Source organism: Amphiprion ocellaris, chromosome 19 (genome assembly GCF_022539595.1).
Source record: "Amphiprion ocellaris isolate individual 3 ecotype Okinawa chromosome 19, ASM2253959v1, whole genome shotgun sequence".
In the NCBI taxonomy this organism is placed as follows: Eukaryota; Metazoa; Chordata; class Actinopteri; family Pomacentridae; genus Amphiprion; species Amphiprion ocellaris.
The window spans coordinates 7,091,299-7,109,476 of NC_072784.1; the positions used below are offsets into that span (position 1 = coordinate 7,091,299).

Sequence of the window (18,178 nt, forward strand, 5' to 3'; positions counted from 1 at the left end):
TAAATTGAAAGCTTTGTCTTGTGGCTCAGCTCATTCATAGCGACCACATGACTGTAGAACTGGACCCAATCTATGGTCGATCTCATGATCCTTCTTCCTGTCCCTTGAGAACAAGTCATCCATCTGTGATAGACTCTTCCTCACCTGAAGTAAGCAGGCAACCCTTTTCTAGGAGAGAACCTACAAAAGCAGATTTGGAGCGGCTGATCTGCATTCCAGCTGCATCCCACTCCAGTGAGTGCTGGGAACAGCGTCCTCCCGATCCACATGCTCGATGCCCTTCTCACCGCAGTGACGCCTTGAAATTCCATCCATGGAAATAATGAACAGCAGTTAGGACAAGGTGTAGCCTTAGTGAAGTCTGACGCTCACACTGAACCACTCCGACTTAATGAGGGTTTCTCTGAGTGTACAGCGACCAAAGAGCACACATGAGAGATGCTGGCATCCTGTTCTGAAACATCTCCCACAGGATCCCTCAGGGAAACCAGTCATCAGCCTTCTTACTACATCTCTCATGTCACAAGTTTTGCTTCTGCAGCTGCAGCCATTGCTGAATCCTGAGTCTCCCAAGCTTATCGTGCTCTGCAAGTCTCCTTTTTTTTAACCTGAGATTCCACAGCTTTGTGCAGTCACATCCACAATGGAGGTCTTGAACAGGGTTCATTCGGACTCTATGTTTTCTTCCATCTCTGGCACGCAGAAAAAGCTGAGGTGGAAAGTTAATTAATTCCAGAAATGTCTTGATCTTCACATTGCTGCAGGTGAACTGCCATTAGCACAAATTTCTTATATTCTCATCAAGTTATCTTCTTCTTTTCCATAATTGCAAACTCTGCTATTTACTGTACCACTGCAATAAACAGCTAAGTTGAAGACAACAGTGATGACAGAGATCTTGCATCATGTTATGTGAACTGCTGTGGATTGGAAGTGATTGTAAAGACAGAAGGTTCAGACAGAATGGTTAATGTCTACTTCAACGCATCAGACTTGTGAAGATCAGTCAGCTGGATTCCCACAATGTCCATGCTCACACATACTACTCTGACAAAAGCAACTTTTAATTGAACAGCAGCAAGTCTGCACCTTCAGATATAAAATCTTATGACTTCAACTGACCACATACTGTTGATTTAACCAAAAAAAATGTAAAAAAAAAATTTCAAGCCTAAAGCAGTTTTTATTCGACACTCCTCATCCAGCAAGAGGATGGTATTTTGAAGAAGAGATGGTTGAAGGAGAGAGCAGAATAAAAAAGGGTTCCCACGCTGTCCAGTAATTGAAAAGAGCAATAGGGGAGACGAGACAGAGGTGAATGAAGCAGAGTTAGTGGGGTGAGAACAATTTGAAGAGGAAAAAAAAGGAGGGAGGAAGCAAAGGAATCAACGGTGAAATAGAAAAAGAGAGCAAGTGAAATACTGCCCTATGTATGCAAGAATGAAGGTGACAGAGTTACTAAATCATGTGACAGAGTCCCTCCAGTCTGGGAACGATATTAGAAGTCATTAGAAATTCTTCAAAGGACTCTTCTTTATGACAACCTAACTGAGTATGCGTTGAAGAAATTTTCCCCTTAGTCCTTTGAAGTTTGCTGTAGTTGGGTGTTTATTGGTATTCCAGCATATGGTGGGCTCAACAACACAGAGCATGAGTCTGTGAAAGGAAGCCAACCTAGAACATTTGGACAGTCCATATTTTATAGGGATGGTCAGAGAGTAGGGAGGTGCGCCGTGTGTAAATACAAGGGTCAATTGTGGTTAATTTTCGTATGGTTGCTAATCAGTAACAGAGAGTAAGACAACAAAGGACAAAGAGGAAATTAATCAAGAAGTCTGGCAAACAGTTGCGAATAGCCAAGGTGTGACAACAAAAGGTAAGATGAGGTCACACAGACAGCAGCACATAAGAAACTAGAAAAGCACTCTGAGTGCGCAGTAGAATTAGAATTAGAATTAGAATGGCTTTACTGTCATCATACATGGCATGATGAAAATATAAATAGCTTCCACTGGACGGTGCACAACAACAAGGTACTGCATCAAGGCTGCTCAGTTGACGTATCATTTCTGACGGATGAAATCTTCAATAAAAAATGACCCTGCGCTGAGCACAGGCATGTGTTATGCATGTGCATGTTATGTATGAATACCAAATTGTGTGTAAATTACTCTTATAAAGGTCTGTTGATCAGTTCATCACTTTTCGCAAGCCTTTGTTTTGCTACTATTCAAATTACCGTTCCCTCCATGCTTTTATTTTGAAGACGTATTTTTAATGTTGTGGGCTTTTATTTTGTCACCATTCCATTCCAGTGGCAGCAGAAGTGTCTATCTAAGAAGCAGTTTCTTGACATGACGAAGACGCTGCCGAAAAGTCCGAAAATTCACATAAAGATGAAAGACAACAGTTACGCTGTTGCTGTCTAGCAAAGGATGTGTCTAAACTTAGAAGCAGCTGGAATGGAGACAAGCTCTTACAGTGAAGAAAGGAGTGAAGGACAGAAAGGTGAATTTGTGTTCAAAATAAGGCTGATGGCTGAACTTAACGTGTCTGGCTGGGGTTTGCTACATTGCGTGACCTCAACACGTAGCGGGCGGCAGGAATTGATGGGACTCAGAAACACCCCACAGTTTAATCATTTGTTCCTTGTATGATTTCCAACTGATAAATGATGGTCATTTTGTAGTAGGATCACAATCATGTGATCGTCAGCGGGTAACTGACACAGTGTTCACATCATGGTTACAGTGACACTGTGCCGGTTGCTATATCTGGCAATGGGAAATCCTTAACAAAGCTGTGGATCCAGATTATAAGCCACACCACTGCCAAAATCTAATCAGTTGGTTCTTGTGTCATTTCTGACCTTCCTTGAAAACTTCATCCAAATCGGTTAGTCCGTTTTTGAGTAATGTTGCTAACAGACAGACAGACAGATTCACAGACAAACGTATGCCGAACGTCACATAACTCCGCCGTTCCATGGCGGAGTAAAGATAAAAGAATTGTGGATAACCGTGAAGGAGTGACATGTGACATTAGAAAACATCTGTAGCAAAAGTGTGCTCTTTTCTTCATCATATGCAGTGCAAGATGCAGCAGCTTCCTGCAAACTCTTACCACTGGCATTTGGATCATATAGAGACTACAAGACAAGCACGTGCAAAAAGATAGGGCTTAGAATGGCAACAACAATGGGCTAAAATGTGAACACAGAATGCAAATACACAGGATTCATGTGCGCTCATTGGTTGATGCTTATGCCGGGACTCAAGGTGAGAAAACCAGAAGAAAAACAGTGATATGATACTAGAACTACTTCATGAACTGAGATCTCACTTTAGTCCAAAGGCAGATAAACAAAACCTCTGAAAACTGTGAAGCTGAGTGTGAGCGAGTGTGTGTGACAGATTGGAACGGCAGAGATGACACTGTTCTGAGACTTTTAAGAGAGGTATGTGACACTGAACCCTGCCTTCCCTAAGCTGCCTCAATGCCTTCAGAAACCCACACACATATACAGTGCATTCAGAGTGCATGCACAGTCCATAAATGCACAGACACACACACACACACACACACACACACACACACACACACACACACACACACAAGTAGACACATTCACTCACACAGTTCATGATTCCCTGGAACACACTGCACTAGAAGCTGCAGTATGTGCCATCATTCTGTCACTTCTCCAGAGTATCGAGACCGGATGCACCCAGTTTGTATTTGTAGTACACCGAGCACAATCATCGTCAAACAAATGACCAGCAGCAACGAAACGTCTCCCGAAAGAAACCCAGATATGTTTCTGACTTAAAGCTTTCCGTTGATCACTTCTAATACTGGGAGATATGGAGGAGCTGAATGAATTCTCACAGAATTCGATTGGCTTCCAGCAGCTAGTAGTAAGTTTAAATAGGATCGTGACTTGGCAGCTCTGACTGCAGTTACATATTTATTCCTTGAAGGTCTAAATGTGTGCCCTGGTTATTCCTGAGGTTGCATTCCTCACCTTAAACTTCCATGTCAGGAGTAAATCCAGGACTCACTTTATTCTTAGCTTTTTCTCAAAGACCTACTCCGGTGAAAATCAAGGGTTTTTTTATATTGTTAAGATGTCCTCATGGTGGCTTTTTATATATATCATGAGCACAATAAGCAGTCACTGCCACAGCTGAGCATTTCCAATATATTAGCTGTGGTGAAATGAGCATTTAGATGACTATTCTGGCTGATCTTCCCCGGTTTCTTTACTGTTTCCCTTCACCTCATATTCCTCTTCACATTTCCTCTCTCCTTTCTCCTAGCCTAATCCCTCCTCCCATTACCCTCCATGGATCCAGATCCAAAATATTGGAGCTTAAAGGGTCACTTTTTAAGACCCCTTCTAGTGAAAATCGAGTTTTTACAAGGATGACATGTCCATATGGTGTCTTTATGCTGGAGGACATATTTTGATTGAAAAAACGCCACGACTGAGCATTGTGCCTAACTAAATTACTCCAATGTTACAACTGCACCTCTGTACAGTGCAGAGTAGCTTTACAGTGTTTGAGCAGAGCCATAGGTGAGCTGGTGTGCTGAGCTGCAGCAAATAGAGAAAATGGAGCAAGGGATTTCATAAATGTGCACATTCTAAAGGAGGAAATGGCGCAGATTTACATGAAAGGCATTTTAACACATAAAGGGATTGATTTGATAGAAACACGCTTCTAAATATGTAATTAGGATACTCCAGAGTTTTTAGGTGTTTAATCAACGACCAGAGAGGAACTTAAAAAGACACAGATGTTTAGATATGTACTAAGGCAGCATTAACATTAGAATTTTTGATGACTATTACAGTGATTTGACTAACTGAGAAAGGCTTGCTTGTACCTTTTCTTGAATCTTTTGGCAGCTGCTGGGAGTTGTGATGATCAGTTTTGCTTTTTTATTGCAAACTGTTTGCTACTGATCACAGATCCCAGAGTTACATTTTGTCTCTTTTTGAAACTATGGTCATAGATTAGCTGGAATAAGCTGTGAAGTCTTTTGTCCCATGCAGAGAAATAATGGATATAATAGGCATTTTGCTGCTGCTGTGTAACATGCTGGTATTGTGTTTGCAAAAACAAACCCAGTCTTCCTCGTGCACCTTTTTCCTTGCTGTCTCCTTATTCCCTGCCTGCGCTGTTCTTCCTTCACAGCAAATACAATTTCACAGTGATAAAAACATGACAGGAACCTAATTAATAATGAACTGTGTATCAACGAATATACGAAGATACTGTCAGGTAACTTGTGGGTTATTCGCCGTGAAAAGTGTGTCCTACATTAATTTATCTGTGTGTGTGAGGGTGTGTATGTGTTTTTACCTGTGTCAGAAGCAGCCTTAGGGCCTGTGCTGATTCCTGGCTGAGTTCCTTCACCCCCCTCCTCTCCACTGCCTCCATCACCCGAAGCAGGTCAGGCTCCAACAGCACTGTTGTACTGCTGTCCTGCAGTAGCTGCAGGGAGCACAAACAGATACGCAGACAGATGGACACAAGATACACAATTCTTGTTAAAGCATACTTTTTTTGACAGAATTTCTTCGTTTCTTTTTCAGTTTTTGAAGTAACATTCAACTAGAGATGGGCAATATAGCTGCAAAGTCTATCATGATAAAATGTTTTATTGCAGCCGAGTAGCAATGAGGAACCATTACTACCTTAAGATAGGCTGTTTATGAACCAGACAGGGAGCACGCTTGGAGTTTGTTCATGGAACTTTGCTCTTTTGGAATGTTTTTTCATGGCATTTTGCATCTAATGCATTTAAGTGAAACTAAAAGACATTTTACTTAATTGATGAAGTGTCTAGCATCAGTATGATAGACTATCGTTCATCACCCACTCACATTGTGTTTATCCATCAAAGTAGATAGTTATACATTAAGAATAGCAATGCCTACATATTGCTCTGAAATATGGACTCCATTTATTCTCTCTAGATCGTTAATAATAAGCTGCTCAAAAGACGCTATCCTAACCAGTCCGTCTTCCTATTCTTTAGAACTAGCTTGTTCTATTGACTTCTAAGAAATCAACACTGTTCTGCTTTCCATAATGAGATAGCTTAATCCAGGAAAACTGCTGAGAGGATGTATGAGATTCCATTGGTAAATCAATCACTATGCATAATGCTGGATTCACACTGAAATGTATTCCCAGTATGTGTGTTTTTGCTGCACCTACAACAACTATTATCCTTTCTGAGCTTTGACCTCAACATTTTTAATTGGACCCAATGATTCCTTTTTAGTATTCTAAAAGACTAGGTGTTTGCATGTTCCAGGCTGTGGAGTACAAAGATTTTACCACTTTCCTCCAAGCTTCCCTATGAACAGACATTCAAAGACCTTTTCCCCCAGTGAGTGTGACACTTTCAGGGATTGATGCTCTCTACGCAAGCTATCAAACCTAAATAACCTCCCTGTCAGTTTCCAAAATTATCACTGTAACTTTAAAATGCAAGTTACATGTACAAGATTTCTTTTTCTATCTACTGTTGTATTATAACTCCTTATTTGAATAACCTTCAGAAATTTTGCCTTGGTATATTATATTTCAACACAAACTGTTCAAAAGAGATTAAATTGTTCCCGACCACAAGGTCTTCCAATTACATTATTCCTGCTCTTACCCTGTTTTCCCACATGATAGATTTCTCAAATGATAATTGTATCATACTGATGACTCTATAGTGTGACAGGGATTTATGTTACAGATCTGGATGGCATTTCTTCAGCTACTGTTTTCTTTAGCAAATGCAAGCACAGGTTTTCTAGTGGTTGTATCCCCTCTTATCTGAGAAAGAAAAGCTTGTGTTAAGATGGGTTCTACAAGGTCTCTGGCTTCTTACGCACCAATAAAAAGATACTTGTGGCTCTCTTCACTGCTCCTTGGCACCGACTCAACTCTTCGGGAGAAATGAACAACATTCTTCCTTCATTTGATGTTTTGATGATGACGGTGTCGAGTTCTGGTGCCAGCACAGGCACAGCATATAATTCTAATCACTTTCATCAAATTATTCTGTGACCTCTGGATGGGGACATTGTCATCCAGAAAGAGACCACTCCCATTAGTAAAGAAATGCTTCACCATAGGACAAAAGTGATCAGTCAGAACAACTCTGTATTGATTTGCAATGACCTTTCCCTCTAAGAGGACAAATGATCACAAACCACGGCAGCCAAATGCCACCCACAGCATCACAGTGACGCCACATCCCCTCAATGTCAAGCATTCAGGCCTGTGCCATTGTTTTGATGTTCACCACAAAAACCACTCATCCACTTGTAAAGAATATGGTAACAGGTGACTCATCTGACCATATCAGTTGCTTTCCACATCTGTGTAGACCTGTGCCAATGTTTTTTGCACCACTGGTACATCAGACTCAACAATCAACCGACAATCTTCATTAAAATGAGCATCCTTCAAAACAATTAATCTATGTTCTCTCATACATAATACCCAGAATATGTCACTCCAGATGGAAGCCATCTAAATCACCAATCATAACAAAGTACAAGTCAAAGATGAAATCTGTGGCACTGGAGTTTCTGGGTTGTTTGACAGCAGTAAAGTATCATCCACATATAAAACAGCCTTGTGTTTGGCCCTTAAGCTATTTCTCTAATACTGATATGACCCCTAATGGCTAATGCTAGAGGTTTGAGTGCCATAGTGAACATCAGAGGAGCGAAGGTGCAGGCCTATTTGGTAATGCGTAAAAGTTTTAAAGGGATAGAGATATTCCCATTTGGGAGTACAGACGCCCTGAGGCCTTTTTGGAACAGCTTTAACCGTGTAATATATAAGCGACCAATCTCAAACAGCTCAAGAGTTGCAAATTTATACTCTCACTCAACTCTAGTGAATGCTCTCCCTGCATTCAGCGAGTAAGCTGCTAAGGTTTCAGCATTGTTTCTTATTTGTTGTGCAAAATGGTACAGCCTATGTAGATTACTTGCTGATTCCGTTGACATCCGACCCTTGACGAATCTCACCTGAAAAAGATGAATCATCGCAGGCAGACACGTCAGACCTTAGTCAAAGTTTTTTTCATCAACCATTGCAACTGCCACACAATTGCCGCTGTTTACCCTTTTTATGAATTACTGTGGAATGCATCTTGAAAGGCAGTGAAAAGCCTTGGGGCCAACACATTTGAGAACGCTTCATAAAAATCTGTGGGGAATCCATTCCTCTAGAGACTTCCCAGCACCAAAAACATTAAATTCTTGTTTGATGTCTCCTCAGGTGATGTTTCCCCTTAATGCCTGTGTAGCTGGTTCAGATAACACTGGCAATCTAGACATAAATAAGAACTCTTCACTATTCCAAGTATCCTATAATGTGCTTAGTCTGTGATTGAATGATTTAAAAGAGGTTTTGTACTATCAAATCTATCACAAACTCAGCACCATCCTTCTGTATTGCCAGGATGAAAGTCTGGATTTGCTGTAGCTTCCCCCTGCCTTGCTGCTCATTCCCTCTGTTCATAGTTACTCAGCCAAGGAACGCGGCGAAGTTATGTGACGACAGGCGTATGTTTGTCCGTCTGTTGGTCTTTCTGTTAACAACATTACTCAAAAACAGACTAACGGATTTGGATGAAATTTTCAGGAAAGAACCAACTGATTCGATTTTGAAAGTGATGCGGCTTATAGTCTGGATCCACAGATTTGTTAAAGATTTCTGTACTGCGAGATAGTGGCACAGCATCACTGTAACAAGTGGACACTACTTCAGCTGCCTGCTGACGATCACGATTGAGCCTACTAAAAATCAACCACTGCGGACTTATCGGGACTTACCCATCAGATATACAAGGAACTACTGATTAAATTGTGGGGATGTTTCCGAGTCAACTCCCGCCGCACGCTACACATTTAGGTCACACGATTCGGTATCCCTACATAACATACACATGCATATTATATGCCTGTGCTTGGAGAAAGGTAATTTTTTATTAAAAATATGATCCGTTGGAAATGATACAACAACTGAGCAGCCTTGGTGGAGTAGTGCGTTTTCTGAGTGCTTTTCTTGTTATTTTTGCCTGCATCTAAACACCAAAAACTTCGCCCTTCTCTGAATGATATTCAGCTCAAACTCTGCCGTTTTCAGTGTCAAATATAGTCTGGTCTCTTCTGTCCACAATTATTTTTTCCAAGTCTAGTATTTTGTGGGCTGCACAGTGGCGTGGTGGTTAGCACTTTCACCTTGCAGCTAGAAGATCCCTGGTTCACGTCCTGGCATTCCCGGGATCTTTCTACATGCAGTTTGCATGTTCTCCCTGTGCATGCGTGGGTTTTCTGCGGGTTCTACGGCTTCATCCCACAGTCCAAAAATATGCTGAGGTTAATTGATTATTCTAAAATTGCCCGTAGGTGTGAGTGTGATTGTTTGTCTGTATATGTATACAGACTGTGATAGACTGGCGACCTGTCCAGGGTGTCCCCTGCCTTCGCCTTCAGTCAGCTGGGATAGACTGCAGCCCCCCTGTGACCCTAATGAGGATGAAGCGGTGTATAGATAATGGATGGATAGAAGTCTAGTATTTCAAGTTCTAATTTCACTTGCCTGTTTTGGAAAATATTCGGACTTCCATTTTATTCTACCTTTTCCCTTAAATGTTCCCAATGCCACTTCTGAATTATTTACTGTCCATTCAATAATTTCACAATACATCTAATATTTACTGTTTAATACATCATTTTGCAGGTGAGTTGTATTAAAGTTTCAGCAAGTGGAGCATGTTCTGTTCTACAAATATACAATGCTGCACAGATGCAGTTATTAACAGACAGGAAAATGAGACCGAGGACTGTAAAGGACCTACAAAGAAGAAGAGGAGAGATACAAGTCTGTGAAGTAATTTGATATTGTAGGCACTAAAAGTGTGAAGGCTTTCAAAAAATAATGTCATGAATAGTTTTTATTCATCAAGTAACTTGATTCAATGTTCAGTGAGCAGAAAAATCTAATCAGTGTGGTTTGAGCACTCTTTGCCTTTATAATAGCACAAATTCCCCTCAGTACACTTGTGCATCATTTTTCAAGGTATAATTATAGTCTCATTTTTTGTTCCACATTCCCTGTGTTCCCATTGTTTTCTCTATCTCCCTTTTGCCTTTTGCTTGTACACATTTGTCCTCTTTTTTGTGTGTGCATGTGCCAGTTTGTTCTCACTTGACACACCACGGTTCGTCACGCAACTTCTCACCAAGTTGCTCCGTCTTCTCCCGTGGAAATGCATTGATTTAAAAAAATGTAGGCGTGGCTTCCTCGTGTTTGCTCCTGTCTAACCTGCAACTTTTATGTACTACAGGGTTCTAGTGTCCCCCGGCCGTCTCCTTACCGGCTTGCTCCTGGTATCAAACTCACCCAGCATGATGCCACATTCACCACCTTCATCTCCACAACACTCAGCCAGCCACCCACCAAGTTACACACCACGCTCAGTATCGCCAGGCTTCGGGCACCACGCACTTTGAAATTCCCACACCTGCAACACCCTCCTCGTCTCCACACTCCATTTATCTCCATCACAAAGACGATTTTGCAATAAACCTCTTTAAGCTGTGCAACTGACTGTGTTCTGCGTTTGGATCCAGAATAGCTCTTAGCCAAAACAGGTATTTGGCAGGTTGGTTTTTCATGCAACTCTGAGTACTTGATACAGTTCTGTGGAGGTTTTGAGTTGTTTCTATATTGTCTATCTATTCATATAATCCTCTGCCTCGACAATGCTGAGATCAGGGCTCTGAATTTAGGTCGGATCACTGTCTCTCTGATTCCCCCTCAAGAGACAAGAACCTTAGCATCTTAAGTGCCTACAAACGTTGCAGCAGATTTACTTCTCTTTATTTGTAATGTGGGAATGATACATAGCTTCTCACATTGATCCCTATATTTTAGACAACCACTGTCAGCCTACAGGGCAACAGCTGATTAGTACTTCCAACTGATCCCACTATTTCCTACCATGCCCTCAGAGAATATTAAAATAAGGAGCCACAGCTGACAACAGAAAATACAGTCCGAAATTTTTTTTTTTAACCATGTTAATGGGTTGTACTGTGTCTGCCTGCTTAACACGGCATTGCATTCACTCTGATTGAAATACTTGTATGCTTTTACTACCTTCATTAACTTTTAATACTTTTAGTATCAAATATTTATTACTACTCAGGAGCACGTCCAAGAAATTATTCTTGTGTGTGTGTCGTGTGTGTGTGTGTGTGTGTGTGTGTGTGTGTGTGTGTGTGTGTGTGTGTGTGTGTGTGTGTGTGTGTGTGTGTGTAATCTCACAAGGGCGATGAGTCTGAGAATGGCAGGGTGCAGTAGGCAGTTCTCTCCTGAGCTGAGCAGGCAGTGGAGGAGAAATCGACTCCATGGTTGACATACCACACATTTGGCTAAAACAAACACAGACACACACAACAAATCCAAGGGGAGAAAAATTAACGGTAGGATGCCTAGCTTTGAAAGATTTTTTAAAAATATTTTACTGTATTCTTTCTGGTGCAAATTCTGGAACTAGTTAATTTCTAAGTATGTACAAAAAAACCCAAAAGCATCACAACATACAGTACAGATGTGTAAAAAAAAACATGCTTGAGTGCTGAAGACTACGAGAATACGAGAAAAAATAATGAAGTGGATGCAAGTAGAAGAAATGCTTTTATTTCGGTAAAAGTGTTAATATCACAGTGTTAAAATACTCTTTTACAAGTAAAATTCATTAATCTTTTATTATTATTACCCATTATTATTGAAAGTTCTGCAAATTGGCCAGCACAAAAAAAAAATTATGAGCCTGAAATAAATTGTCTACTTTTTAAAAAAAATAAAAATACTCAAGTATTAATGCCTCAAAATTGTACTTAGGTATAGTACTTAAGAGTAAATCTGCTGAGTTGCTTTCCACAAATGTCTTTATCAAACACGTACAATACCTGCACACAAACTCTCTTTCATCCCTCCCTGTAATGTTTACATTTGTCATTCTTTTTCTCTGTCTTTGTGTGCATGTATAGATTGTGCACACTCACTCTTTCCCCGTTTCTCTATTTGGTACCTGTGGTGGGACTCTTCCTCTGAAGGAAGCCCAGCAGGGAACTTAGACAGTTGACAGAGGCTCTCAACAGCAACTCGTGCTTCTGAGAAGAAAGAGACGCAGTGAGCAAAAACATGAGAGAGGAATTCAAGTACACAAAAAAGGAAGAAGAAAAAATGTCTTCCAGCCCTAAAATGTTATATCATTAAAAATCATGGGAACCACAGGAATGTGACGTGCACATCTGCTCTCACTTGGCAAAAATTGGAACAAACACAACAGCAACGATGCAGGGGGAACGAAAACTTGCATATATACACACAGACACATGGACAGAGATGCAGCCAGAAACAAAAGGGAGAACAAGGGAACACCGAACAGAGCAGCTGAGTGAGGTTTAATAATGCATGTGTCTCCCACAGTGATGGGGCTGACAGCGAGCACTATGTAGTGTCCAAAAATACTGAAGTAGGGCAGGCAGATATATAGACAACAGTGGAGAGTTGCACCCTAATCCATAAGCAGAGAAGAGGACAAGAGGATGAGTGGAAGGGAATAAGAGAGTCAGGAAGGTGAAGCAGGTAGAGTTAAGAGCAAGGACAGGAGGCAGATGAGGACGTGAAGATGAAAAGAGACGTTACAATAAGAGGAGAGGAAAGGAGAGGAGAGGATTAGGTAAAGAAAGGGGAGGAGAGGAAGGGAGAGGATAGGAGAGGCTGAAGGGAGGAAAGAAGAGAGGAGAGGAGAAAAGAGGAGAGGGTTAGGTAAGGAGAGGAGAGGAGAGGAAGAGAGAGGAGAGGAGAGGCGGAAAGGAGGAAAGAAGAGAGGAGAGGAGAAAAGAGGAGAGGAGAGGCGGAAAGGAGGAAAGAAGAGAGGAGAGGAGAGGAGAAAAGAGGAGAGGAGAGGCGGAAAGGAGGAAAGCAGAGAGGAGAGGAGAAAAGAGGAGAGGGTTAGGTAAGGAAAGGGGAGGAGAGGAGAGGAGAGGAGAGGAGAGGAGAGGAGAGGAGAAGAGAGGAGAGGAGATAGAAAGGAGAGGAGAGGAGAGGAAAGGAAAGGAGAGGAGATAGAAAGGAGAGGAGAGGAGAGGAGATAGAAAGGAGAGGAGAGGAGAGGAAAGGAAAGGAGAGGAGATAGAAAGGAGAGGAGAGGAGAGGAGAGGAGAGGCTTAGGTAAAGAAAGGGGAGGAGAGGAAGGGAGAGGAGAGGAACTCTAGAGCTGCAGCGTTTCCTCCTGCCGTTGAACCAGCACATCAAGAGGAAAAAGAGCAGAACAGAGGAAAGAGAAGGGGAGTAGGCAACTGTTACTCATATCAGCTGCCGAACAGCAGACTCCAGAGCACTGAACCATAGAACTGAAACTGAGTTCAGCAACAGTCTTTTTCAGAGAGGAAATGCTACTGGTGTGGAACCAGAGACTGGCTTGCTGCAGCATAGGCAGAGAATAAAAAAGAAATACAGGCACAATATGCAATTATCCCATAGTTCCACAAATTTCATCCAAAAGATGTACAGTAGATGGTAATAAAAAAAAATTCTTTATGGTTTAGGGTTAACCTGTCGCTATTAGCCTAAACTTTTTTTGGCATTAGTCAGATTTTGCACCATATTAGTTCTGTGCTTTCAGCCACCTCACACAAGAAATGCTTCACTTGTTTATTGTGAAATGAATGCTGGTGAGACTCAGTCTGTTGCTGTTGCAGTAAGCAATCAAAGCCGATACACCAGCTACACGTAATAACAATTCCAAGACAGATGCAATTGCTCTGGATATGTGTTGCATTTCATTATGCTAACTGCGAAATCAATTGGAATCTCATTTTCTACACAACCTTGCTTGTGAAAGGCAGGTTCAATGTCATGCTGTAAAGGTTTTAGAGATTACCTTTATGTTACCTCTGTAGCAGAATAAATGGTGGAGTGAAAGTAATCGTATCACCATTTACACCCTCATCTGTGTAAGTAATGGATCTCATGTTTCTGTATTTGAGGACAGGCAAACACTGATAATGTCATTGTGATGCTGCTGTATTTAATTCTTGGAATGAACATATCTTTACATATTGATGTTCTTATTGCATTTGTTGCACAAGTGCAGATTTATAGAATAGAGAGGAAAGCATTAAAGCAGGGGTGTCAAACATGCGGCCCACAGGTCAAAATCGGGACCCCCTGGACAACTTTGTGAAGTGTAAAAATTACAGAGAAGACATTAACTGCAGATTGTAAATTTGTAAAACTAGAAATTTAAAATAATTTCTAGACTATGACAAGTTGTTTTGATCACAGAGTAAATTACTAGATTGCTCATTGTTCTTTTGTCTTGCTTTTGTCTTTTTTTGTTCTTTGTCCATTGTTTAGTAATTTTTTTGTCCATTTTTTGGTCTTTTTTTGTTGTTTCGTGTTGTCTCATTTTTTGTCATTTAGTCTCTTTTTTGCCAATTTGTGTCTCGTTTTTGTCAATTTGTGTCTCGTTTTTGTCATTTTGTGTCTTATTTTTGTCATTTTGTGTCTCGTTTTTGTCATTTTGTGTCTCATTTTTGTCATTTCATGTCTTGTTTTTGTTGTTTTGTGTAATTTTTTGTCATTTAGTCTCTTTTTAGCCAATTTGTGTCTCGTTTTTGTTGTTTTGTCTCATGTTTATCATTTTGTGTCTCGTTTTTGTCATTATGTGTCTCATTTTTGTCATTTTGTGTCTCGTTTTTGTTTTGTCTCATTTTTGTGAATATGAGTCATTTTTGTCAATTTGTGCCTCGTTTTTGTCATTTTGTCTCATTTTTGTTATTTTGTGTCTCGTTTTTGTCATTTTGTGTCTCGTTTTTGTCATTATGTGTCATTTTTGTCATTTTGTCTCGTTTTTGTCATTTTGTCTCGTCATTTTTTGTCTCGTTTTTGTCATTTTTTGCCTCATTTTTGTCATTTTGTCTCAATTTGTCATTTTGTGTCTCGTTTTTGTTGTTTTGTGTCTCATTTTTGTGAATATGAGTCTCATTTTTGTCAATTTGTACCTCGTTTTTGTCATTTTATGTCTCATTTTTGTCATTTTGTCTTGTTTTTGTTGTTTTGTGTCTTTATTTTTCCGATAAAATAAAGGGAAACATTAGGAGTTGTGGTCATTTATAGGTTATTATGCTGTGATTTTACTGGTCACTGGAGATCATACTGGGCTGAATGTGGCCCCTGAACTAAGATTAGTTTGACACCCCTGCATTAAAGTATTGGTGTGCATCTTCATTTAGTTTATATTATGTGCCTCTGTTCACCAGGCCATTATTAAAGATACTATTTCATGATTAAATGTCCTGGACCAGCTTATTCCCAAACCAACCCAACACATTTGGTTCTGTAGCACTCCACCTTTCATTACAACACAGGATTTACTGTAGGTTGTTCTGTGTTAATTCATGCCTTCCATAAACCAGAATTGTGGGAAATGCAATGCTGCAGTGGTAGTCCCAGGAGTTGACTCATTCATGTTGTGAAGTAAAATCTATATTGCACTTAAGACGATTCAACAGTAAAAACAACAGCACTATCTGTACGAATATTAACAATTTTACTGTACAACTGTTAGTTTAACGGTCAAATACAACCAGTAATGTGACTCCAGTAATTTATGCTTCCCTAAATCTTTCCACACACAGTCGTGTATCCATAACTTATACTGAACTTACATTCATTTAATGGAGATTTACTCTCACATAAACATAACAAGTACTTGTCAAATCCTCACCTTAAAACATGTCTTTACCTTAAAATTTGAATGATTTACATTGTGCCTTTGTCCCCCCATAATGTGATCGAGTTAACAGATTTAAGTCCCCACAACATGAGGAATACCTGAACCAGAGACACAGACACACACTCCCCTCAAAGTTTAATGATGTGCATTACTGCGACTGCTTTTGTCTCCAGATGGGAGGCAGATCCTAACAATGTGAATGTGTAAACAGTCTGCACTGATTCCCATGACATAATTGACGACCAGTTCATGATTTCAGCATCCCTGTGTGCTTACTGATGTGGACCGTGAAAGCGGTCAGCGGATGTGCACGCAACACATATGGCTGTATTGCCCCTCACATTAAACAATGACAAACACCCGGGGCTTCTGTGTATGTTTCTGAAAGGCTGGCAGTGATATTGCACTTTTTATGGGATAAAGCAGCCACTTGCAGATTGATCTTGACAGCTCCTGAGGTGTGCCGAGCACAGTGGGCAGACATGGCACAGGGTTTATAAAGAATTTAGAAATTCCCACTGTGCTTTTACGCTGTCGATGGAAAGCACGTAGCTACAAATGAAAGCACCGCCGAAATCAGACAGGGACCACTTCAATTGCAGCTGCTTAAATGATGAATTATAAAGGTGTGGATGATGGAGACTCTCCTCGCATAGACTCTTCTCCTAACAAGCATTTGCCTTAAGCTCCAGTTGAGCAACATTTCTTTTCCAGGCACATAGTTTGGAGTGTGTTAGAGTACACCGTACAAATTATGGGCTGCATATGGACATCTGCAGAGGGGTCAGCACAGATAACGTTTATGGACCCTTGTATTCACACGGATGTGGAAAGAATGAATTGGCTTTAATACAATTGGACAAACAGACATATCAGTACTCCCTAGTACCTGCAAAATAAGTCCACTGAGGGCAGTTGAGAGGCACCGGGCCCCTCTGGAACCAAGCGGGTACAGAGCACCGTCTTCCACCCCTAGAGGTTTGGGCCCCACCAAGCCAGGACCAGTGCTCACAAACACCAGAGCGGATGCAAGGTCAGCATCAAGCAGAGCCTGCAGCAACCTCAAGTAGCTTACTGCAAAGAGAAAATGAGAGAGAGGGAAGAAAAGCAGACTGGTAAATGGCTGGGAAGGCAAAGGGAATTAACAGAATGATGGAACGGCTCAACACACAGGAGAGCCAGTGAAAGAGGAGTAGGCAAACAAATGTGGCGGCCCACAGGAGAAACAGATTCACAATGCAACAGAAGGGAGTGAGTATGTGAGCATATAGAGTGGGAAGTGAAAATGTGAAATAGAAATAGACAGTAAAATCAAGTAGCAGAGGGAACAGAAGCGCATAGGAGGGGCAGAGGAACAGTAGAAATGAGTTGAGAGCAATTTTTGAAATGATATGTGACAGAAAGAGAAAGCAAGAAGTTAAAGATGTAGGTGCCAGGTATAAAAAGTGGGTGAGGCAGTGAGAGACAGGGTTGAAGGAAGTTCAGAAAGACTGAGGGACCAAAGTAGTGATGGAGATAAATAGAGAGACAGGGTCAAAAAGACTGCTAAAACACTGTAGACTCCAAACTGAGAGCTGCCAGCTATCTGAATAGCACTTACATCATGTACACTGAAATTAGAGCTCTCTGAGGAAGAGTGGACTCAATTAGTGGCAGCAGAAAAGAGGGAGGAGAGACAGGGCAAAGCGATGGAGAAACATGAAGAGTGGAAAAATAACGGTAGATTGGAAAGCAGTGGAGAGATAAAAACTGAAAGACAGATAGAGAGGATGGTGAGTGAGTGAAGAGAGAGAGAGAGAAAGAAAGAAAGAGAGACAGTCAAGCAGAGGCTGCCTCTGCAGCTAATACATCACAGCGACCCTGACAGGCCACTTATCCAGCTGACAGACAGAGACACAGGAGCAGCAGGGATGATCTGTCTCCAAGTGCTGCAGTGGGATGTGGGCCACTTAATATAATGAAAGTGTGTGAAATGCATGCCTGGGGTTTGCTTACCTCCACTGAGGATAAAACATTGATAGTTACTTTACCTGTGTAGGAGTATATATACAAGCATAAATGAGGTGGACCCCATTAGCATTGGGGATGTCCCAATCCAATCTTGAGGATCTGGATCAAGGATGATGTAAGCGTATTTAACTGATCGTGATGGGCACAAACCGAAGCCCATTCCTATGTTTACATCTGCTATGACACTGGTGTCGTAAAGGGAGAGCACAATTTGTGGTAGGATACTAGGGATACAAAATTTTAATAACTTTCTTAATAAATGCAGCAATATCAATCAATAGCTAATTATTTGATAACACAAACTGAAACTGCTCTGTTTCAG

General features: G+C 41.0%; 1 protein-coding gene across 1 annotated transcript in view; it reads right to left on the reverse strand.

Moving 5' to 3' along the window:
* The window catches only part of LOC111586220 (meiosis inhibitor protein 1-like), a 75,523-nt gene that overhangs the window by 3,570 nt on the left and 53,775 nt on the right, over positions 1-18,178 (reverse strand). Inside the window, exons 27-30 of the mRNA XM_055004951.1 lie at positions 16,736-16,920; positions 12,130-12,211; positions 11,361-11,467; positions 5,370-5,501 (exon numbers count right to left, since the gene is read on the reverse strand). Coding sequence (XP_054860926.1) covers positions 5,370-5,501; positions 11,361-11,467; positions 12,130-12,211; positions 16,736-16,920 — 506 coding nt within the window. The remainder of the gene's footprint in view (positions 1-5,369; positions 5,502-11,360; positions 11,468-12,129; positions 12,212-16,735; positions 16,921-18,178) is intronic.